General features: G+C 39.0%; 2 protein-coding genes across 2 annotated transcripts in view; one reads left to right on the top strand and one right to left on the bottom strand.

The window, feature by feature from the left end:
* The first annotated feature begins 238 nt into the window (after positions 1–238).
* LOC148063793 (chloride channel protein 2-like) overlaps positions 239–25,438 on the top strand; it is a 48,541-nt gene continuing 23,341 nt past the window's right edge. Inside the window, exons 1-3 of the mRNA XM_087811824.1 lie at positions 239–302; positions 18,219–18,387; positions 24,046–24,177. Of these exons, the coding sequence (XP_087667950.1) occupies positions 252–302; positions 18,219–18,387; positions 24,046–24,177 (352 nt within the window). The 5' untranslated portion in view covers positions 239–251. The remainder of the gene's footprint in view (positions 303–18,218; positions 18,388–24,045; positions 24,178–25,438) is intronic.
* Positions 15,212–17,090, bottom strand: LOC148063794 (zona pellucida sperm-binding protein 4-like). The gene is made up of 8 exons (XM_087811715.1): positions 16,820–17,090; positions 16,569–16,756; positions 16,412–16,509; positions 16,195–16,352; positions 15,710–15,902; positions 15,504–15,651; positions 15,368–15,443; positions 15,212–15,306 (listed from the first exon to the last, which is right to left on the bottom strand). Exons 1-8 carry the CDS (start codon positions 17,088–17,090, stop codon positions 15,212–15,214), a joined length of 1,227 nt encoding a protein of 408 aa, XP_087667841.1.

Below are 25,438 nucleotides of genomic sequence, written 5' to 3'. Positions count from 1 at the left end.
GGTGTTTTGCAGTCAACCTGCACCAGCACTGCTGATGCTGCGGGGCGACAGCCGGCGTCTCTCATCCGCTCACACAAGCTGAGAACGTAACCGTTGCAAACGCACCGGCCGATGACAGGAAGACCTGTTACTCGCCTCCCATGCCACGGCGGAGGCTGCGGCAACAAACCCCCTCCTCGCAGATTGATTAGCGGTCCGCTCGCTCCAGAGGGTCCTGGATTGGATGTCCTGATGATGAGGATATTGCAGCAATGGTGAAGGACAAGGGCGAGAATCCGACGCTCCAGTACCAGCAAACTTTGGTGAGTTGATGACATCATGGATTGTGTTGCAGTTTTTTTTGTTGTAGTGACTGCAGAACGATGATCGCTCCACAGGTGCTTAACCTTCACTTTCAATCTTTTTATGCAGCGTTTTAGTGTGTGTTTGTGTGTGTGGAGTACCTACACCTGATGTATGACGCCCTCACTTTACTCTATATCCCCCCTCCATCCCCCGTCTGTTTGTAACTGTAGTGTTTGAATATTAATAAGATCATGCAGTGGGGTTTCTGCAGGACTGACTTTGGATCGCTGCACATCTGGCGGATCCTTCCTCCCCACATTTATTTCCACGTTTTCTGTGCGATTCCGAAGGTGGCTGATGTTTATTTCTCATTATTTCTTCTTCTTTCTTCCCCCCCTCTTGGCCTCAAAGGCCTCTCTTCGCTCTTATCGCTGCAGAGATCGATGCTTTCGCTGTGTCTTCTTGTTAGGATCAATAGCCATTTAAAATATCTGTCCCATCCTTTCGAGACTCGAAACGTGCCGTCTGCCTTTTTTGTTTTTTGTCTCCTGCAGAAGTGATAACCTTGTCGTTCAGCCCCTTTAACTTTGCAGCGTGAGCGGCTTTCTAGGAACAAATTAGCGGCGGAAATGTGAAACATATGAATCAATATGGTGTTTTCGAGATATGGTATACGGTGGACTCCAGGATCAGTTACGATGGAGAGAGGAAGCTTGAATATTTTCTGCCTGAAATGGATTTTGAGTGTTTTGACGAAGCATCAGTCGTCAGTGAGATGCAGATGATTTCCTTCTCACTTCCACTGGAGTCAAAAAGTTGACTCGTGCGTCTGGTGCTTCTCACCTGGAGTCTGATTCTTGACAGAATGATGACACCCTCCAAATAAAAAAGACTCCCCACAGTTGCAAAGGTTAATTGGTGTCTCTAGCGTGTGATTGGTGGTTCGTCCCGCAGCTGGAACGAACACTAGACAACTTCCTGAATGTTCTTTAAAGGTGGAACTGGTAGCTTCTTGGAAAAGCACTAACGCGGCTCACACCTCCCCCAAGGAGCCAATTGGACTTGAGTATTGTATGTTCGGTTGCAACTAGATTTTTTTGATAATACATATACAATGCTGACTAAGCAGTTTCTCAACCAAAATATATGGTTAAAAACTATGCATCAAAAACATGTAAATAGTTACTTTTATGTATTCATTTTTTGGGTAAATTTAATCTTTAACCGTTTATCTCAGGGTCAAGGTGACCCAGAGGTCCCATGTTTGTGGTATCCCTTGTGTTGTCTCTGGGTCAAGGTGACCACATTTACCTTTTCAGGGTACGGGGTCACCTTGACCCAGGGTAAACACAAGGGATATGACAATGACTTTCTTCTTTTTTTTTTCGGGGCCTCCGGGTCACCTTGACCCTGAGATAATAAAAGGGATTAGAGGATTATCATATTATTTCCACCAAGGTTTTATCTTGAATTGTAAGCAGTTGACAAGTTATTTTAATTAAATATATCATATATGAATGTATTATTTTTGTCATAATTGTGCAGCCCTAATGTAGTCTTACCACTTTGCCAGGAGTGAAGCTGGATTAAATAGTTTATAGCATTAGTACCATAACCTTAACTTAGACTAATAAAATCAAAAGTAAAACTGTTCAATTAATCATATAATTTCGTCACCACGGTCCCGTTCACGTTTCAAGTTTTGATCCTATGCTTTTATTTTATTTTTTTATTTTTTTCACAATTTATGGAGCACTAGTTAGAAGCCATACAATATATAAGTGAATGATTAAATCCCGCAAAGCCTTCCTGGATCCAGATGGACCTCCCAAAACACGTCATCTGTTTTTTACCCCAAATATTTTCTTAAACTTAAACTAAACATAATATATTATATACAAAGTGTGAATACTTTTGCTAAATAAATGTTAAAATATTTTATACTAATGCTAGCTTAAACAACAAGGTCAAGACAAAGATGGCAATACACCATTTTGGAACTACTTTTGGCTAATTTAATTATACTTTTCTATTTGTGTTGACCATTATGTCTTAAGAAGTCCTTGTTTTAGAAACTAAAACCATCATTCATCCTTTAAAAACCGAGCAAAGATTAGATTCTAGTCCTGAATGTGATCCTGGGCTTGAAAAGCGAATGCTGCACGGGTCAGTGGTTTTTGACTATTGCTGTCAGGTGCGGTTTGTGTGGCACTTCTGGTGGTGGACTGTGGCTCCCCGGGGACCTAATAGAGATCCAGATCCAGTTGAGCCAGAAGGACAGAAAATCCTTGACAGGAAGTGATGCAAAAAAACTCGCTATAACATTAGCTTGAAGCTAACATTTTCAATAGATCATGTATGTACATATATTAGTTTATCATGTCCGTATTGTGTCTTAGAAAATTCAAGATCACGTCCGTCCTTCAGCGGGAGGTTCAGGTTTCATCCAGGGATCAAAAATATGATCCACCTCGGGAGGTAATGCTAACCATCACGTCCGCCCACGCTGAGCTCCGCTGCTGAAATCAGCACAAACGTGTTTCTATACACTGAATATTTCAGCGCCGTATCTTACCTGCTCTGTGTATTCATTCATGTCGAAGCATCATCCATATTTCATGAGCGCGTCTGTGTGACAACGACCCGCTAAAGCTGCTGGTAAATGTTGTTACTCACAAGAATACTTCAACACAGTCCTACCGTGAAAACACTTGGATTTAAGTGGGTTTTATACGCTAAGCTAAGTAGTGAACGAGATTTAGATGAAGCCAGGGAGGTCGTTTAACTTGAGCCAGAGACGACGCAAGGGATGGCAAAAACACGTTTGTTTACGGGCCTTCGGGTCACCTTGACGCTGAGATAACAGGGTTAATGCATCGGTTGAACTGTCAATCAAATCAAACAGCTCCAATACGCTACTGTCATAACATGGGGAGGTTACTGTGTAATGTTTTCTAGCTATTGAAGATCTTAAATATCCCCAAAAATTTGACACAATGGTGAATTCAACATACGTGACCAAACAAAAATAGACTACAATAAGAATAGAATTAGAAGGTAGAATTTTTAAGGAGTATAAATACAAAAATATCCAAATATAGAAATGCTGAAGGCAAAAAAAACCTTGTTTTGTGGTAAAATTTGTTATTATTCTGTATCATGACGCGAATCAAAGAGATGGTATTTGCGAGAAATTAACATTCCCGAATAAAAACGCAACCTGACTTCCTGTTAAGGGGGGTTTATTGTAAACTGTTCAAAAAATAGAAAAAAACGAAAAATTATTAAATTGAATTACTTGATAGAGTCTGAGACCCCTTTTAATATAATCAACACAAAAAATAAGAAACAAATCAAAAATAAGTTTCTGGAATACTTGGAAAAGCGCAGAGACAATGCATACCTCTGCTAAGGATCTCACTTCTCGATCCATAAAATACAGTTTTGACCCTAAAATCTCATCAACCCTAAAACAATAACTGACATTTTTGTCATAATAGAAGTAGATTTTTTTTTTTAGGTTTTAGTTCATTTTTTATTGCGTTTTACAACGTTTTATGGAACTAGATGGAACTCCAGAATAAAATATTGAATACATTTTGTTCTTTAGTACCACTTGTGAATTTCTCTGTGAGGTTTGGAGATTATTAAAGTATCTTTTACTCATTTATCAAATGAACATGGATCAATACAATACCTCCTTAGCAGAGGTAATTACGTCATAAGGTGCTGGTCAAACCCGATACAAACAGCTTTTAAGTGTAATCACGTCGTAACGAAGGATGACGGAAGAAGAAAAACACGAGGGAGCGTTTGGATAACAAGGATCCGAGGAAAGGCTAATTCCACGCATGAGAGCAGACGTGGTGGCGGTCAGTCGACTCACTGTGTGAGCGAGAGATCGATAATGAGTCACAGTCTCGTAAGCGTTCGCTGCTAAAGCAGCTCATTAAACCCACATTTTAATTAGAGAACCGATAAAAAAAATGGATTCAAGTTGCAAAAAACATGGACCTGGAAAATTAATTCCTTGATGTACGAGGAAGATTTTCTTAAACGGAACAAAAGTTGACATTTGTTGAACCGTAGCGCGCCGTGTTGTGCCGAAACCACTTTGTATGTCATTAACCTTCAGCCCTGCTCATGATGGGTGACGTCACTGGAAGAAACGCGACCTGCTCTTGTCACCTTATAATCATGCCTTTAGGAACGAGCCTTTTTTACACTTGGAACTCAATGTTTTACCGCTTATAGCTGTCAATATTGAAGCTGTCGCAGCTTTTTTTTTCTTCTCATGCTAAATTATATTCGATTCAAGATGATCTTTCATTTATATATTGTTTTTTATCGGCTGTTTTTATTCACAAAATGACCTTAAAGATTCCATGATTATGATCTTGGCAATAGTCTGGATCAGATGTTTATTCTGTGAGGTTTTACTTTGACTTTAGATTTAGTGTTTAATCCCTTGACAAGCTCATCTGAAGGAATGCCAAGACCATCCCAGGACTGTAGACCGATTAGAAAAGTCTCTGAATTGACCTCCGGTCGATTCTTAAAGATCTTGAGATTTATTTTGTCGTTTGTTTGTATTATTCTTAATCTCCTTAAGGATCCTTGTACACGGCTGTTATTCGACTTTTATTTTGAAAAAAGGGGACAGGAAGTGAGGAAAACTAAATTAATTAGTTTTAGAGGGCAACTAATATGTTAATTTTTTTTGGAGATTAAATCTTGTTTACCATGACCAGATCCACTCTGCTCTGATTGGCGCCGAGATTGTCACTGCATGTCATTAATCGCGAAAGTCTCCACCTCAATGGGACTTGTTGTACAAACAAAGCGATTACAGTAGGCTGGAGGAGGAGTGAAGCCATTATTACTAATTCTACTTCTAGTACTAATTCTACTTCTAGTCTTCTACTACTTTGACTACTTCTTCTACTTCTACTACTACATATTATATTTCTACTTCTAATTCTACTACTGCTTTTACTACTTATACTTGTACTATTCATTCTACTACTAGTTTTAATACTATACTTCTACTTTTACTACTAATTGTACTACTAATACTTTTACAACTAATTGTAGTTCTACTTCTACTCCCACTAATACAACTTCTTCGGCTCCCACTTCTACTTCAACTACAGATTATACTACTTTTTTCTTCTTCTTCTCTTTCTTCTTTTTCTTCTTTTAATTTTTCTTCTTTTTTTCTCCTTCAGTTCATTTCAACATCTTCACATCAGTCTTTTCCCTTCATGCATCATTTAAACAGTTTCCACACATTTTTAATTCAAATAATAATCCAATACTTTCAAGCATTTTACAGCAAGTTTACAGATTCAAATTACACTTCATTTTCTTCTGGAAATGCAAGTTTTCTAGTTCTATAAACACTTATCTTTATGACCATTGTGGGAACAAACAAAATCAAGTTTGTGTCAAGGTTCAAAATGACTTAATAATGCTATTAACAACCGTCTTTCGGATTCTTGTTTTTAAAAAAACAGCATTTGTTTAAACAAGGAAAAACACCATTACACCAAATTCTTTTCAACTGTGTTTAATAAAAAAATGTAGATGTTGTATAAAGTCTCTGGACATATATTCAGATATTATGGCACAGAAAATTACCTTTTTTTAAAAAGTCATATGCATTGTGTCGGGTTAAACGTCAACTTATAATAATAATTAATAAATAGAAAAAAAATACCCTCGACCATCTTAAAAAATGCATGTCTAAGTAGCAATATTTGGTTGATACTCTTCTGAATTAAAACACAAAATAAAAGAGAAAAAGGTTGGTTAATGATTTTCGTGTATGGTTTTTTCTTAATAAATATTGAGTGACAGCACATCAATTTATCTGATATGTTTGACATAAAAACATATCGAGAAGCTTCTTTAAGCTAATAAGGGGGTACTGAGTAAAAAGTTTTATATTTAAATTTGACTTTCCCATTCTGTTCTAACCTTGAAAAACAATGAAACGTTGGGATATATGACTGAAGGCTCTCAGCAGAAAGACTTGAGTGAGCAGGAACTGTAGCGATGGTGCGCAGATTGTCTGGAGAACAGTCGTGCACAGACCGAACCCTGGAAGGAACAGAATGAGAAGCCTTTCTTTTCTCTTTTGTTCCGTGTGGTGTAAAATGTCACAGACCAGTTGGGTTGATAAACATGAGCATGCTGTTTAAAAAACCAGTAGGATTGAAGCGCGTGACTGCGATATCAAACTCGGCTACTTTTTACAAAGAAAGTATGGATGCGTTTTTAACCTGTCCTTCACCGCCGTTTCTATTTTTACACTCCTACACGTGCGCACACATGTAGGAGAGCGTTCTAGTCCTGTGGCTTCTCTGCAGTCAGATTCCTCGGAGTCAGCAGTTTCTTCCTTCTCTCTCTAAACAAGCTGGTCCGAGTCGAGTCCGTGCCACAATTTTAGAACAATGCGATGGAAATCCAGCAGTTATTTCTCAAGAAATAGTCATTAGAGGGTGTTTAAATGAGCACATTAGCATCAGAATTTATTAATGAATCGCAAAACAAGCGCTGTTGTGGACCCAAAGAAAGATTTTGACCAATTTACGGACACAAAATGAGCGTTTTCCACCATTTAACTGATTTATGACACATCATGTTTTGACATTTAATGGAACTTCAAGTTGCTGCACGACATTCAAAAGTTATGTAAAGTTACGTCAGTCCGTCCATCCATCCACCATCCATCCATCCATCCATCCATCCATCCATCCATCCATCCATCCATCCATCCATCCATCCATCCATCCATCCATCCATCCATCCATCCATCCATCCATCCATCCATCCATCCATCCATCCATCCATCCACCCACCCACCCATCCATCCATCCTTTCGTCCATCCATCCATCTATCCATCCATCCATCCATCCATCCATCCATCCATCCATCCATCCATCCATCCATCCATCCATCCATCCATCCATCCATCCATCCATCCATCCATCCATCCATCCATCCATCCATCCATCCATCCATCCACCCACCCACCCACCCATCCATCCATCCATCCATCCATCCATCCATCCATCCATCCATCCATCCATCCATCCATCCATCCATCCATCCATCCACCCACCCACCCACCCACCCACCCATCCATCCATCCATCCATCCATCCATCCATCCATCCATCCATCCATCCATCCATCCATCCATCCATCCATCCATCCATCCATCGGGAAGAAACATGATCCCTGGTCACCACACACAACTATTTAAAACTTATATTTAAACCCAATATTATTGTCCTACATGTAGTTTATTCGTATAATTTGATAGACAATGTAGCAATTCACTATTGAGGTGTCAATACTTGTCAAAACAAAGTATTTAAAATACTAAATGTAGGACTATAATTTAAAAAGAATAAAATGCAAGCATCACTGAAGATGAGAAAAGTAATATTTGCGTGAAAATAGTTCTTTTTTCAAAATGAGACAAGAAGATTTAGCAACAAAACGGCAATGCTAACTGCTAATTAGCGTAACAATGTCCCGCCTTTTCGAGCAAGTATGGTTAAATTCTCTTTAAAATTAAAATCTATTTTTCTATTGCAGACATCGAAAACTGTAGTATTCTAGCGAGCGTTTCCTGAATCTTAATACGTGAGGAAATGTTTCTCTGTAATGTTAATCTACCAGGAAGAGTCTGCTGCAAGAAAAACACCCGTGGCCCCCTTTTTCGAAACGCTCCCAACGCCCAGTCTTTTTTTGACAAGCCGTCATTCTCTCAGCTTGATCCTTCACTCTCTTTGACATCCTTCTCCATCCCCACCTCCATCGCTCTCCTGCAACATTTTCTCGTCCTGATGGCAACAAGGTTTCTGTCGCTTTGCCCGTGTTTGTGTGAGTCACAGTCTGGAAAAAAGCTGCTGGGATTAATGCAAATGTTGACAGCGAGATGAGTCAACTTTGTCACGTCCTCCTCCTAATTTAATTTCCTATCTTGTCCGTGGAGTCTCAAGGGCCCATATTACCCAGAGTGCCTTAATCCTTGTGTTATTCCCCCGACTCATCAGAACACACTCAGCACATGTAAGTAATCACGGCGCCACAGTGATGGGACTCCTCCATCACATTACCACGCAGGGAGATTAAAATCCATTCATAAATATGCATTAATACAAGGATTTTTGTTCAAGGTTTCCCACACGTTTAGTGGAATATAATGGCTGTCCCTGTTGCAATTAAGATTCCGAAGAGACCATATTATATAGCGAGACCGGTGTGAGAGGCCGCCAAACAAAAAGTCAATTTTTTTTTTTTTAAATGAAAGACGTCGGACTGTAGTCCACGATAGTGTTGCTTTAATAAATAAATACATAGTAGATCCTTTTGTTGAGAAAAAAAAAATATTAAAAATATATAAATGGCTAAATGTGTTTTACAATTAAATGTTTTATTATTTGGTTCTGGTCTACACTTCTAGTTTGTTATACAATATTGTTCTTGTCTACACTTCTAGTTTGTCATACAATATTGATTTTTAACTATTTACGACACACACTGGAAATACATCTATGTTCCAAACATCTAATGCAGCAAAAACGCATGGTTGTCAACACAAACTTGTCAAAATAGATGTGCAAAGTCTAGAAATTAAACACACATGGTGGTCAAAACACACTTGTGAAAATACAACTATAAAGTCCAAAACACAAAGAAAAAACTCACATGGTAGTCAACACAGATATACGACTATAAGGTCCAAAAACAACACAGATGTGGTCAACACGCACTTACAAAATACAACTATAGAGTCCAGAAGTTCAATGCAACAACACACAGAGTGGTCAACACGCACTTATGGAAATACAACTATAAAGTCCATAATTCAAAGCAAAAACACACACAGTGGTCAAAACACACTTATGGAAATACAACTATAAGGTCCATAATTCAAAGCAAAAACACACATAGTGGTCAAAACACACTTATGGAAATACAACTATAAGGTCCATAAATTAAAGCAAAAACACACATAGTGGTCAAAACACACTTATGGAAATACAACTATAAAGTCCATAATTCAAAGCAACAACAAACATAGTGGTCAACACACACTTATGGAAGTACAACTATAAAGTCCAAAACACAAAGAAAAAACTCACATGGTAGTCAACACACACTTGCAGAAATACGACTATAAGGTTCAAAAACAATACAGATAGTGGTCAACACGCACTTATAAAATACAACTATGAAGTCCAGAATTCAAAGTATCAACACACATAGTGGTCAAAACACACTTATGGAAGTACAACTATAAAGTCCAAAACACAAAGAAAAAACTCACATTGTAGTCAACACACACTCACAGAAATACGAATATAAGGTCCAAAAATGCAAGGCAACAAAACAGATAGTAGTCAACAGACACTTATGGAAATACAACTATAAAGTCCAGAAGTTTAATGCAACAACACACATGGTGGTCAAATCACACTTATGGAAATACAACTATAACGTCGAAAAACCCAAAGCAGCAACACACATGTAGGCCAACACACGCTTTTGGTAGTACAACTATGAAATAAGAAAATTCAACACACAGTAGTAAACACAACCAAGCAAAAACCTAAACACAGAAACAAAAGAAACACGGCGGTCAAAACACACTCAAAGAAATCTTTACAAATAAACTTAGGGAAAACGCAGAAACCAGTAAAGAACCAAACCAATGATATCTAGTCAACACTTACCAGTACAGAGACAAGCCGATGTGGCACACAATACTGGAACCGTGGAGCTTTTGTAACACGTTGAGAATGACGCTGATTATAAAAATAATTTTAGTTGACTGAAACTCTTCTGAAAAATGACCAAAAATGTCTTTAATTTAAGAAAAAATGACCATTTCCTGCAAAGACAAGACAAAAAGTAATATTATGAAACACCCCCCCCCCCCTCTGGTGTTTCTTATAAACAAATTCCCTTTGTTTGACTTGTAGAACACGGGAATTCATTTCTGGAGTCATTTCAGTTCCTGCTTTCTGTGTTGATTTCTGCGTCCCCGAGCTCTCGTGTCACAGCCGACTGCACTTAACAGACCAAAGTTATCAGGCGAGCCCAGATGATCAGCCTGTTTAATGGAAACGAGGTTGTAGCCTGCTGTTTGCCTCATTTCGCCGGGAAAGAGGGGTTCCTGTTTTACATGGCTTTTCTCTGGCGGGCTGAGTTCGTATCCCCGGAATATCCTTCTGAACGAGATCTCATTCCAGGTCTGGCTTTATCGTTGATTGAACTGGAGATGAGAATGTTGTCGTTCTTCGAAATGAACTTGTGTTCCTTGTCTCCGTCAGGGTTTTTCAAAACTGCAGATGTTGACGGTTTTATTCTCACCTGGAGAGCTCAGCAACTATTACATGTATATCCTAAATGAAACATACCAATCGCGCCGGAATAGTAACAAATACACAACAAATGGAACAAAGTCCAAGGAAAACCCAGGACAAAATTTGCATGTTTTTTTGTGTTATATTGTGTTAATGTAAGTACATTTACAACTTTTTTGAGAAAATGCGGCTGGAAGTGATTTTGTAAAGGTCTGCCTGATTGGACCAGCCACTCAAAAGTTCAACCAATAGGCTTCTTTGTTTTTAATGAGGCCCGCAACCTTGAGCACTAACATGTTTCATTGGAACGTCTGTAAATGCTGTTTTATTTTTCTAATTTTAATCGGTTGCCTTTACTTTTATCACTTGTTTCTTGCCTGAACAATCATATTAATGTTGGATAAAATAAAAAACAAATCCTATTATAGAATATAGAGTTGCGTTATTTCCAGGATTCAAATATAACACTACGATCTCTTTTGATGTGAGTCCAGTGGAAAGGAGTTTTTTATACATGAATTGTCAAGTAATTTAAATCATTGAGTAAATTGTTGCACCATGACATCGCATTTAATGGGAAACTTCAACTCTCCTCACTCACCCACATGTTTCAAATGTTGAAGTCTTCCCCTCCAAGATTTAGTAACATTCTCACCATGACCATGTTTTGAACATTTTACTTTATAAAGTTCTCCCCTGTATGAAATCTGGGCGAACAAGATGTTACGAGAGCGGAGTCCACTATGGCGTAGTAATGGCTTCACTCTTCCTCTAGCCAGCTGTATTCACGCCCCCCTTTGTTTATACAACGAGTCCCTACACTCCTTCTCCAGCCAGCTGTAATCAAGCCCCCCCTTTGTTTATACAACGAGTCCCTTCAGTCCTTCTCCAGCCAGCTGTAATCACGCCCCCTTTGTTTATAAGTCCCTTGGAGGTGGAGACTTCCGGCATAGACGTGCAGTGGCAAACCTTGTTGTTTGAACAATCACAGCAGAGTGGGTGTGGTTATGACAAACAAGATTTAATCACCAGAAGAAAATAAGTGTTTTCAGTGGGCGGGGGCTTAATCACATTTTCTAATGTCAATATTTTTCAATGAAAAGAGAGTTTTGTACAAACAGACACATACTGATACTGAGTAAAATAGAGTATTTAAGACACACTTAAATCAGTACATTAGTTGAACTTTAAACTAGTTTTGCAAGAACAAAACCACAAAATGCTAACAGCTAGCAAGCAGGGGGCGACCTTGGACAGCTTTATTCACAGCGAATAAACAGTACTACAACAGTGACATCTTGCTATATTTATTTGATTTCCAGAGACTTCTCATTGTATTTTTTTGTTCCAGGAGTGTTATTTTTCTGTTTATTTTTTCTTGAATTGCCAAATGGACTCTAAGTACTTCTCCAGACCAGCTCACAGATCGGTCTCACAACGTTAGCTTTAGAAATAAAGTCTCCGCCAGCAGCACTTTGGACAGAAAAGTCTGGATGAAAGTGTCGGGGAAGGTTCTGTCAATCTGCATCAAGGGTGTATCTCTTACTAAAAAAGCGTCCAGAGATAGCTGCCGGGGGGTGTAGGGGGTCCGCGGTTCCAAAGGGTGGCTGACGTGGGAGGTGAACTGACTAATGTAGGTGCTGAAGTTGCTCACGTGGGAGGTAAACTAGTTAGAGCGAACAGCTCATTTAACCCACTGGGTCCCACCTGCTGCTCTCGCAGGGCGACCGGCTCCAGATGGCCGCTGATGCCTCGCTCACAGGCCAAACGCATGTTCACCAAAAAGCCCATTCAAACTTTCCTGTAGGCGTTTGTGGGTTCGTGTGTTCGTGTTTGCCAACACAAAACTCTATTTTAGCAACAATATTGAGCCACTATTTTAGTACTTCTGCTGTTAATGCTTAAATAGTTGTGTTTTGTTGTCACGACCCATAATTAATGTTACACTTAGAATGTTTTATAATTAATGTATCACGTACGAACAAATACAAATGAAGATACTAGAAAAGCACTTAGAGAGTGCAGACCTCTGCCAAGACTATGATTTTTTTGTCCAGTATTATCACCTCCCCTTTATTTTATTAATATAGGTTTTTTAAACGCTATTAGCATTTTTAAAATTCTGTTGCTTGCACTCACACCTCACACAGACTCACACACACAAACTCAAACTCACATATCCTCACCAACACACAAACTCACACACTTACACTCACACACACATATGCACAAACTCGCACACTCACACATTGACACATACTACCATAGATAGACTCACACACACAGACTCACACTCAAACACGTACACACACACACACACACACACACACACACACACACACAGAGTCACATAGACTCACACTCACATAGACTCACACACAAACTCACACACTCAGAGAGTCACACACTTACACACACAGATGCACTGGGTTAAAAATCTTAATTGAAGAAGCACAAAATAGAAAAAGGGTTTATAATTAGATGAATCTTGCATATATAATTTATATATAGATTTATGAAAGTTAAAAATGTATTGATCATTTAAAATATAAAAATGTTGATTTTCTTTGTTTATGCTTTGAATAAATATGAATTAAATATACATCTGTCATTGTTTTATCTTTGATTTATTTGATATCGTTATAAAAATAAAGCACAAAGACATTTATTTGTATCTTAATGTCAGATACAGCTTTTAAGCATATTTATCAAATTCTATGTTTAAAAAGAAAAGTTTTTACCTCCAGATCTTAATTATTGGTTGATCTCTGCACACGTTTGTCTACGGTTTCAACCCTAATAGTCCATCAACTGTACATCAACTGAAGTGAAAGCGTCTGCTTTGGGAAAAAGGGGAATAAAGAAAAATTAAATGCCAAGATGGGACTTGAACCTCAACCATTAACATCTAAAAACGCAGTAAGACATGTGGCTTCTCTCCCGTTTTATAGCCTTTTCTTATTGCTATAATTATCTGACCATCAGCAGAGAGATGTTTGCATTCGTGGCGACGACAGATGTTTATCAGCCGAACACCTGCCGGCCGGTTTGTCAGAGGATTTTGAGGATTCATGGATGAAGCTGTGGCACCTTGTGAGTGATGAATGGCGGTGTCGCGTATAAATGCTTCCCTGCAGGTTGGAGGTTAACGTAGAGGAGATGAGCATCCCGACAGGCGGCTTCTTTCTTTCGCTGCGAACATAATGCTGCGCACTCTCCCTCTGCACCTCCTGTTCATGTGAGCAGAAAGAGTCTGGAGGAAGCGTGATGCCCATTTCAATGAGCACCGGCAGCCCAGGAATTGGACAAAAGTGAGGATCGTCTGCGGCAACAATGAAAGATTTTTCTGCTCCACGCCGACAGGAATCTTTAAATGTTTGCGAGTTTTCCCAAACGTTTAAGCGGGATGGGGGGTTTAAGAAAACATTGGTCATGGTTCTAGCACTGGGCTGTCAAACTCAATCACATCACATTTTACGTAAATCACGAGGTGGCCACGTTTCATGCTGCAGTAAAAAAGGCATGAAAATATGGCCTTAATATGAGACGGGGGAAAAAAAAAAGAAATACTGAATACAATAAAATGGAAAAATTGTGCCGCAAGTTAACATATTTAAGGACAAACTTGAAAACAATTTAATCAGAAAAAAAATAAAATGACATTAAATATCTGCCAATATGGAATTACATTTATAACTTCAGTTAATTTCCATTCCAAATACAAATCATATTTTGATCACACTTGGGTACTTGAAAGACAAAGCATGTTTTGATACAGTAGCATTTATTTGGGGCCTCAAATAACATGGGAACCCAATTTAAAAATTTGTTTTAGGGAGAAGACATTTTCAGGACAGGTTTAAGGGAAAATAGTCCTCAAAAGCCCTATGTAAAAAAAAAAAAAGTCAAATTCATGTCAAATTTTACTGTGGCCCAACAATGATTGGTTAAAGAAAATGGCCCAAAGACGGTTCCTTGTAAAGTCTAAAGTGCCAAAAGAAAGTCAAGTACGGCACGTTGGTCGACAATTGCCACATTGGTTAGTGGCTGTTAAAGGGCCATCAAGCCAAATTTTTAAAGTCACTTAAATCCTAAAAAGGGCAATAATTACATAACGCAACATGGGTTAAAGTTGAACAAAACCCAATAGAAATACAGAAGATCTTTTAACCAAGGGCCCTATAATTGCTCAAAGGGCCATATGTGGCCCCCATGATGCGCTTTTCCCCATGGTCTGTTCCAGAGAGTCCCGGAATATGCAGATTAAAAAAGGTAGCCTTTTAAGTCTAGAGCATTTCACATCTTGTGGGCCATATTAGAAGACTTTTCTCCTAGACAAGGAGTTTCACACATTCCAGACAGCGCCGAAAGGAACCAGATTCAAATATTGACCTTCAAAGAAGTTGCCTTCTCCTTTATGGAATACTGCTAAAGATAAAGTTTCTAGCTCAAGCTAAAAGTTAGCGCATTTGAGAGAATGACAAGTGTAGCTGTAAACCAGTTTATTAAAAGTCAGTTACAGACACAGATGCCATCATTGATCATCTTGACTGGTCCTCAGGAGAGTTTGTCAAAATGACTTCACTGCTCGAGACTAGCAGACTCTGGCTGTAGATCTTCTCGGGGGCTGCTCTTCCTGTTAAAAGAAGTCCAGTGAGTAGTTTTTCATCCACATTCATCCCGTAGCGTTCACTCACTTTGTCGGCGGCACGGTTGCTCACAGGAGGAGGTGCTGCTGGGATGGCACACGGCGGTGGTGCAGTGGATGAAGACCTAGAACCAGATTACCAAGTCAGTTTTGAACGGGTCTTCAGAGCAAGAGGGAAATCATACCGAGTCCCTGTGAGGTTCAAGAGATTGATGATCCACGAATGTGAACATTCGAACGATGAAACGTTTGTGGTGTGTTGGATAGTAGAGTCCAGATGAGGCGTCGACCGGCAGGACGGTGGTTTGGTAGCGGTCGTCTGCGAAGGGACACCTGCCACGAAAAACAAAAGTAGGAAAGGCCAAAGACGAATGCCAAAATGGCAGATTACCCATCAACCAGAAGGTCCCACTGGGGTGAGCTCTGAGGATCAGGATTCGAGGTGGCCCAGCAGTTTTCCAGGTTCAGGACAATATTGGGGTCGGATCTGTCGAGGATGTGCACCTCGACGTACACCGGCTCCCTCAGCACCTTGGTAACCGGGTAGTCGGCCTCGTTGTAGAACGACATGTACGCTGCCTCTTCTGGAATTAGAAGTTACACTGCTAGTGTCAATGAGTCCAGGTTTTAAACCCTTAAACGCATTGCATGTTTAAACAAAATTAGTCCAAGTCAATTCTGTATTAATCTTGAAGAGCCATGTAGAACATTCATGGTAAAAGAATTCAATTTCAAGTCTTTTCAGGGACAAGACAGTCTAAGGATGAGTTGAGGAAAAAAATTCCCAAGTCTTCTAGTAACCAATTGAGTCAAATGGAGTAGATAAGGCCTTCCCCTTATCCTTTGACTTTCAAGAAAGTAAATCATTCCACTTACCCTCAACACATCCCTTCCTGTAGCACTGACCATTGCCCAGCCTTAGCTCGACCCTCAAGGGTCCGTAAGCCGCGACAGACAAGGGCGCAGGCAGAGAGTTGACCTCCATGACTAGAGCTTCTACTGCCGAGCCATAGTATCTGCACTGGAACAACAACCTGAGAAAGAAACCAGTCAGAGAAGCTCGAGAGGCGATAAAAGTCACGGTTGAACTCACTCAAAATGGCTGTCTCTGATGATCGATCCCCTTTGCCCGATTCCGACTTCGTAAGACGACGACATGTGGTTCTCGTAGACGACGTAGCCTTCTTCCTCCTGGTCAAGAGAAACATTTGAAGGTACAAAAGTGATCATTTGGCTTAAGCTCCGCCCACCTTGAGCACGGTGCCACACGAGGTGACCGGAAACTGGAAGATGACGAAGGCGGATGTGGCGTCCACGGGACGGCAGGAGTCGTCGTTCATCTCCAGGAGACTGACCGACTCCACGTCCACCTCTGGCCGGGTGGCGTCCCGAGCCACCACCACCACGAACTGACCGTCTCTGGTGCACTGGACGGTCACTGCGATGAGCAAGAGAATCAGTCGTGGCCGTGACTTTACCTCGAGTTTAAAAAAAAACATACCGGCTTTCCCGTAGTAGCAGTGGCGCCCGTCGAAGCAGCAGTTGATGCCCTCGCACTGTTCCCCGGTGATGTCTGGAGTGCCGCACTGGATCTTCTCGTCCTCCTGCACTTGACATTTATCGAAGGGTGCAGCAGGTGGAACGGAATGCTGCACAGGTTTCTGAGGAGAAAGAGGCTCCTGTTTGCGCGGCGACCAGTGCGACTGTGCGCTGACATCACGAGCCACGACGCACACCAGGACAACAGCAAACAGATGCTTGACGAGCTCCATGTCGGTGGGGACTTGAAACTGGATCAACTTCCTTCTGGTGCCTCAGAGCGAGGTTTTATACTGCGCTGGACTCCTACGCCCACCTTCATTAGGGGACAACCATGTGCCAGACCTGCAGCAGCTTAATCACCTGAGCTGGCAGCTGCAGCTCGTTGACGGCTCATTGATGTGGACACGTCTGAATAAAACTATCATGCGTGTACTTGTTAATTGTTTTGATGCACCTACATTAAACATCAGGTCAGTTTGAAGGTTTTCGTAGCATTTATAAGGATTTATTTTAAGCTTTAAGAAATGTTTGATTCGGTGAAGTCGTATTTTTTTATTTTGAAAATCATCTGAAATTCCACACACTAAAAATAGTGTGAGTGTGAATGTGCGAGAAAACAGTGCAAGAAATATATATAAAAATATTTATATATAGATAAAAAATATTTGCATTAAAGACTTTGCTACATTTTTATTAAATCGAATGACGATACAAATCTTTGAATATTTAAAGATGATCAAATAATGCCAAAAAATTAATTTGATGTGAATTATAGTGAAGAGACAGTTGAATAATATGAGGGCAGAGAAAATAAAACAATATATTTATGACATTTAAAGAAATATATATATTTTAATTTGCATTAAAGACAAATGTTTCTCCCTTCATATTAAATTGAATATATAAAAAAAAAACATTGAATCTAACATGGATTCAAATTGAGTGGAACAAAATAAAAATAGAAATAAAAAGCAATATTAATGAGAAATTTTAAGAAAATAATTAGCTTTAAAAGACTAATGGTCTATAATTAAGATCAGCAAGAAAGTAGTTTTACAGTCCTGTATATAGATATTATCTATTTTCATATTGCACTTATGGATACAGAACAGGAAGTGCTACTGCTTATGAATATTTGAATGGGTCTTACAATAATTGTGTGTATCGTATTTCATAAAGCATAAAATTGAATTGAATGAATAGCCTTGTCGTCTCCTAGGGACTCAGAGTAGAGCTTTTTTGTGGGGGAAGAAAATGGTTTGTATTTAAAGTAAAATCTCATTCTGTCATCAGCAACTCTTGGCAAAACTTGAATTAGGACATTGTTGTTAACTAAAGTTGTGTTTCTGCGCACACAGATGTATGGGCGGTACACCCAGGAGCTGGGTGTCTATGCCAAGGAGGAAGTCGCCCGCCTTCGAGACGGAGGCGGGCGGGACGGTGGGGGTCTGCGACGGAACACCAGCGTCCGGAGCCGAGCCGTGGATCTGCTTGAGTACGAGAAGGACCCGTGTGCCAAGTGCCAATGTAAGTGACGATCAGTTTAGTCCAGTCGTGTATCACTCCCCGCCCGGCCTTGTCCAACACTTCCTGGCACCCCGGGCGAGTCAATCACCGGGCGAGAGTGTCACCAGAAAAAAGGATGTGAGGATTAATTGTGAGTGATCAGTGGAACAACCTCCAGACTCAATGTCAGACAAAGACGGCGCCCCCTCTACACTCGTCTGCCTCCGAGTGTGTGTTTGTGTGTGTGTGTGTGTTGAGTGCTTTTGTTTGTGCGGGAACTTTTCGTTGTCACTTTACTTCCCGTCTGGTTTTTTTCGAGGGGGGGGGGGGGCACCCGAGGACGGCGTGACTGTCAGAGACATGAGTGGCTTTTCTGCAGACAAATACTGCATTTGACATTTAGCTGTAAAGGTTACCTGAGCAATCAAGGATTTCTCACGATAAAAAAAAGACAGTTTATACATTTGGCCGTGTGAGGTAGTCCTTGTTAAATCAGTATAGATTATACAGTCAAGGACACTGGCATCCACTTATCGCTTCTAACCATCTTTGAAGAGGCGTCACAAGAGGGATGGAGGGATGGTGTTCCTCTTTCGGATAAGATAAGGGACCCAAAATATATCAGTACCATACAAGGAGAAAAAGACAACAACGGTCCATGTTTTAGATGTTTACAGATGTATGGTTTATTATCTACTCTTGCTAACTGAGCTTAGACTCCTTATAGACGTAGAAACAATGGGAGATAGTTAGCCATTAAAAAAGGCCATTTTTCTGATGGATGGATGAAATGATAGATGAATGAATGTGGAAATAGATAAAATGGCGGTGGGATGGATGGATTGAGTTAAGGATTTGACCAAAGGAAATGAATAGAGAGAATGTTGAATAGATTAAAAAGGCACATTTGGAGAGAAAAACGGATAAATAGACTTGGTCAAATGGATGGATGGATGGATGGATGGATGGATGGATGGATGCCTAAATGTATGGATGGATGATTTAATTGGGAATGTCTTTGAAGGGAATGGTTTAGGTTGTATCTACACTTCTAGTTGTATGAATGGATGAATGGACAGACGGATGGATGGTTAAATTGATGCATTGCTGGATGGATGGATGGATGTATGCATTGATAGATGGATGGATAAATTGATAGATGGATGAATTGATGCATTCCTGGATGGATGAATTAATGTTTGAATGGATGGTTAAATGGATGGATGGATGGATGAATAGATGAATGAATAAATTGATAGGAAAGTATTTGAAAGGAATGGTTAAGGTTGCAACTACACTTCTGGTGGATGGATGGATGGATGGATGGAGAGACGGATGGATAGTAAAATTGATGCATTGCTGGATTGATGAATTGATTTATGGATGTATGGTTAAACGTATGGATGGATGGTTAAATGGATGGATGAATAGATGAATTAATTAATTAATGGGAAAGTCTTTGAATAGAGTGGTTAAGGTTGCAACACTTCTAGACGGATGGATGGATGGATGGATGGATGGATGGATGGATGGATGGATGGATGGATGGATGGATGGATGGATGGATGGATGGACAGACGGACGGACGGATGGATGGACAGACGGACGGATGGATAAGTTGATGCATTGCTTGATGGATGAATTGATGAATTAATGGTTGGATGGGAAAGTCTTTGAATGGAAGAGTTAGAGTTGCATCTATCCTGTGACACATGGAAGGATGGATGATGGATGGATGATGGATGGATGGATGGTTAAATGGATGGATGGATGGATGGATGGATGGATGGGTGGATGGATGGATGGATGGATGGATGGATGGATGGATGGATGGATGAATGGATGGACAGAACGACGTATGGATGGATGGATGGATGCAATATAGATTGGAAGGACAAATGGATATATAATGTGTGGGACGATCTTTGAATTGAAGGGTTAGGGATGAATGGCTAGACTGACTGACGGATGGATGAATGGACGGGTGAAGGGAGGGACGGAGGAAAGGATGGATGGATGCTAGGACGGATGGACGGATGGAGATTTGGTCTGTTAGACGAATTAAAAAGATATTCCCAGACTTCACACTGAGGATCCAGAGGACGTGGTTTATTCTCCCACATCAACAGGTTCTATTCAGGGACACACAACTGAATGAATAAAAGATGAAATGAAGAATAATGTCAAGAAGTCGTCGTCTCGTCACAACATCTGTCTGATCTTCTCATGTGATTACCGAGGGCTCGGCAGGTGGAGGCGCTCGCCGTAATGGACGCCATTTAAAACAATCAGGCTCAGATCGGGAGCCAGCCCCGGCTCATCTGTATCGTCTGCCTGCAGTGTTTGCTCCAGGATCAGGAGGTGTTTGTGTTTTCAGAGTGTGTTTACACAGAAGCTCCGCTGTCTGCGCACTTCTTCTGGCGGAGCACGAGGACTCGGGGAAGTGGGAGGTTTTTTTTATATTTTTTTTAGTGTTTTCCTCTGGTGTGTTTGCGTGGGAGCGTCATCTCAGTGGGTGATGGACCGGGATGGTGGGCCCGGCTTCAGGATCAGTCGTCCTTTTTATTTTGAACAAGGCGGCCCACACACATGCAAAAATACGTTGTGCTGCCGGTGATGCCGCAGAGTTAGAGTTAGTTGTGGACTGTGACTCACTGGTTTTGATGATACGACAGCTCGGAGGAACGCTGGGAAGCGTCTCCATTGTTTCATAGCTCTGGGCAGTTTCCAGTGAAGCATGAGAGAAGTAAGTGGTTTTGTAGTTGATAATCATTTGATATTGTTTCTTAATATTAAGGGAATATTAAGATGAAATGTGTTCATTGAAAATTATTACATTTTATATATCAATGAATGCAATTTTTAAAAAATTTAAATCATTAATTTTCTACTGCTTATTCTCATTTGAAGTCATGGCTGATGCCTATCCCAGCTACCCAGGGTAAGAGGTGGGAGGACACCCTGAACACCAGCCTGTCACGAAAAACACAGAGAAAAAACAACTATTCACATACAAACACACACTCAAAACAACTGTTAGTGCGCGATTTACATCTGTTTGTTTTTGGACTGTGGGAGGAAACCGGAGTACCCTGAGAATACCCAACAAACAAGGGCAGAACATACAGAAATTCATGCAGCCGGCTTTATAATAAAAAATAAAATAAAAACACAACAAAAAGTCCAAGTATATATGGGTTCATTGTGTCTTAATATTTAGTAAAATTAATATGTGGTACAAATAAATATATATATATATATATATACTTTGTCTTAATTAAAAAAAAAAAAGAAATAATACATTTGTGAAAATAAATGATATATAGTTTCGTTTTTTAAATAATAGTTTAAATAAATCGTTTTTTTAATAATGAAAAGAAAAAATATCCAAAAATGTAAGTAAAATTTATATAGGCCTGTTGTTATATATGTTTCAAATAAATCTTAAATAAACACATTTATTAAAAAAAAAAACGATATCATTTTTTATATATAATTTTTAAAACGAATTAAATTAAAAACTAAAGACAGAAACCATAAAAAAATATATTTTTCTCTTCATTAAAAAATAAAAATCGATATTTAGATGTTATACCTGACTGTTATATAATATATATATATATATATATTTATCTATATATATATCTATCTATATAGATATAGATAGATATATATATGTAATGCAAGAAATCATAAATAAAGCTAAAATAAATACATTTTAAATGCATTATAATTTTCTTCAGTAGAAAACTAAACTACTAAACTAAATCAAATAGTCATCATAAAAAGATCATCACCAACAGCAACTAAAAACTTTCAGCTCAGTTTCACTGGAAGCCACAAGGACCGGGGAAATACAGGCTCAGGACCGCACGTGGCCCACAGACCACCCTGACAAACACTGCTATTTCAACCCTGGAAATAATAAACACACAAGTAGACATTGAAGTGACTCGTAAAATGTATATTTAAAGACCATCATAACCTACAAAATGTACATCTTTCGTCCTTCAACTATAAACCAATTGGTCTCCTCTGATCTGAAAATAGTTTTTCCTCCGTGACGCCATCACTCTGAATATCTCCAGTAAAATATGGATCTGGCAAATGTGTTAGTGGCACAATTTCATCTCCTCCAGAGACCCACACGTGTGTGTGGGCTTTGAAGTCGGGCCAGACATGGCTAGATGAACACGGACAGAATTAGCCGCTAGATTCTGGTTCTGTCTGACCCAGACGGTAGGTATGAGTCATGGTTAGAGGGTCACCTTGACCCGACTGTCTTTTCTTTTTTTTAAACTTTGATTAAAGTGCAACGGTTGACTTAAAAAACACTCCTCGAATTGTTATTTTCCGTTACAGTCTAGAGTTGCATTGCCAAATTACTATTTGTTAAAGTTTCGTTAAATGATCCAGGATCGGGTTGCAGGGGCAGCAACCAGAGTAAAGAAGCCCAGACTTTCCTCTCCTTAGAAGCTTTTGGCGGGAATATCCAGTCATTCCAAGGCTAATAGGAAGTTAAAAACACATTAAAAACTGGAAATAGCCTTTTAAAAAACTCAGATTTCTATTAACCAATGTCTTTATTTAATGTTTTCTAGTCTGTGCAGTTCCTACGTACTTTATCTCAATCATTTATCTGAATTTAAAAGAAAGAAACTTGAATTGTAGAGTTGTTAGCTTAGCAACAGTGCTAGGTGTTTGCAGTCTGAGGAGAAATGTACCCTTTCTAACTCTTTTTATCTTAATATAGAAGAATAGAATCAAAATGTTGGTAAAACAAACATATCATTTCATTTATCAAATTAACAATATTTTTATGATATGAACATTATTTAAATAGCTGTTCACAGGCCAACTTGAAGTTAAACATAGACTGGAAGAACTGTATTTTCAGTCGGCAGATTTTGATTTAATTGTCATTTTCAACTGAAATGTACAATTGCTAGCCTAGTTGCTAACAGTGCTAGCTGTCAAAATCAAGACTTAACTAATCTATATTTATATAATTTTGGGCATTTAAAGCAATGATGTTAAAAATAAATACATGTGAACAATCTTATGGGGAAATATCTTGCTTTAAACGTTAAAAATAGACGTTAAATGAAGTTTTTACCAAATAAAATGTTCAGGCGGTCAATTCTTCACATTCTGGAATTTTCTCTTAACAAATGTATCTTAATAAAAATCAAGACATTATTCAACTTTATGTTACAATTGTTAGCACAGATAATAACGGTGCTACCTGTATTTGAACCGGAATTATGGTAATCAACACAAATAATTTAACTTAATTTAATTTAATTTAATTCAGGACGTTTTAACAATGTGAAAACAAAAAAAACTTATATTAATTTTTGGGGGTCTGTTACGGTTTGGTAAAAATGTTTATATCTTCTTCACTAAAAAATGACCCATTAAAATGTTTTTTTCAGGTCATATGTGCTATAAATAATAACTTGTAATGGAGGATTTTTACATTTAAATTGGATCCGTATGGATCTACGACACGATTGCAGCTCCTGACAGGAACACTCTCGGACGACTGAGGTCGACGCTGACTCTCATGACTCTGGTGTTTGCTGATTAAAATGATTGACAGCGACACGAGTCCACGCTGCGTTCGTGTCCGTGTCGATGAACCGTTCGACTCACGGCGTCCTGGTCTTGTGTCCTCAGCATGTATGTCCAGATGCCAGAAGTTCCTGCTCTCACGCGTGGGCGAGGACTGGATCTTCCTCATCCTCCTGGGGCTGCTGATGGCCCTGGTTAGCTGGGTCATGGACTACGCCATCGCCTTCTGCCAGGAAGGTAGGAAAGAGAAGGAGAGAGTCAAACGAGTGGTATTTTTTGTGTTTCTGTTGTGTGTTTCTTGTGTGACACAATATGGTGAAAACACGCAACACAGGTGAGACATACAAACACACACTTAGCTAAACCACACCCCGATAAAGACTCACAAATGAACAACATTAACATTATGATTACATGATTACTCCGCCTAATACTGTATTTTGATCTATTATATTGTTATATTATAATTAAATAATAAAATAATATTTAATTATAATATTATTCTCCATTCTCCATTTGAACTTTTTCAATTAATTTATCCAATTTTTTTCTTTTAATTGTCTTTTTTGTTGTTGTTTTCTTCAAACCTTGAAAAGGTTTTTTCATAATTTATTGAAGTTTTTTATATTATATTACATAGTAAAATTGTTTTGGTGGGAATACGTTAATATCTCACGTTTTTTAATTGACTAAAACATTGTTTTTAATCAATCCATGTTCAAAATAAATATATAATTATATATATATTATATGTTTTGCTATATTGCAATACAATTTTTATAAACAGCAATAATTTATGAAACTTTTAATTTATTTATTCTTTACTTATTTACTTAACTATTTTCTATTTAATTATAAATAATTATATATTGTATTATTCTATTGAAACTGAATTTATGCTTCTATACATTTAGTGTTTTCTTATTGTTTATTAATTTCAGTTGCACTAGTTTGTGACTTTTATGTTGTTGCTCTGAAATGGTTTTATTGCTCAAAAAATCCACTCCTGCAGAAAACACACTTCCTCTCAGTCCTCCTCAAACAAATCAAAGCCCTCTTGCTGTCTGACCTCCACTTTGTAATGGCCAATAGCATTTTTTATTCATCCCGTGAAAGGCCGTCTGACGATTTCCCTCGTGGATATCTGTCCTCCTCCATCATCTCCTTGTGAGCCACAAATTTCCCAAGTCGGGAGGAAAGAGACCGAAGGAAATCAGTCGAGAATTTCAATAGATTTTTTTTTTCTTTCTGGAGAAAGATGTTGTCGTCATTTTTTATTAAACTGATAAATCAGTCACAGGCTTGTCAAGGAGGTCTGGATAAAGTTTTTTTTATCGAAATTGATACGCACACATAACTAAACCACACTAAGACACACACTAAAAACACAAAGGCATGCACAAGCTATTCACACATACACAAAAAGAAACATGAAGAGCACAAATAACAAAAAATAATAACTACACTACATGCAGACACACAAAAAAAGCACCTTTTC

The sequence above is a fragment of the Callionymus lyra genome, chromosome 16, assembly GCF_982586985.1.
Source record: "Callionymus lyra chromosome 16, fCalLyr1.hap1.1, whole genome shotgun sequence".
NCBI classification, from domain to species: Eukaryota; Metazoa; Chordata; class Actinopteri; order Syngnathiformes; family Callionymidae; genus Callionymus; species Callionymus lyra.
Note: the sequence above shows the minus strand (reverse complement) of the source record. Positions and strands in the feature narration are given on the sequence as shown.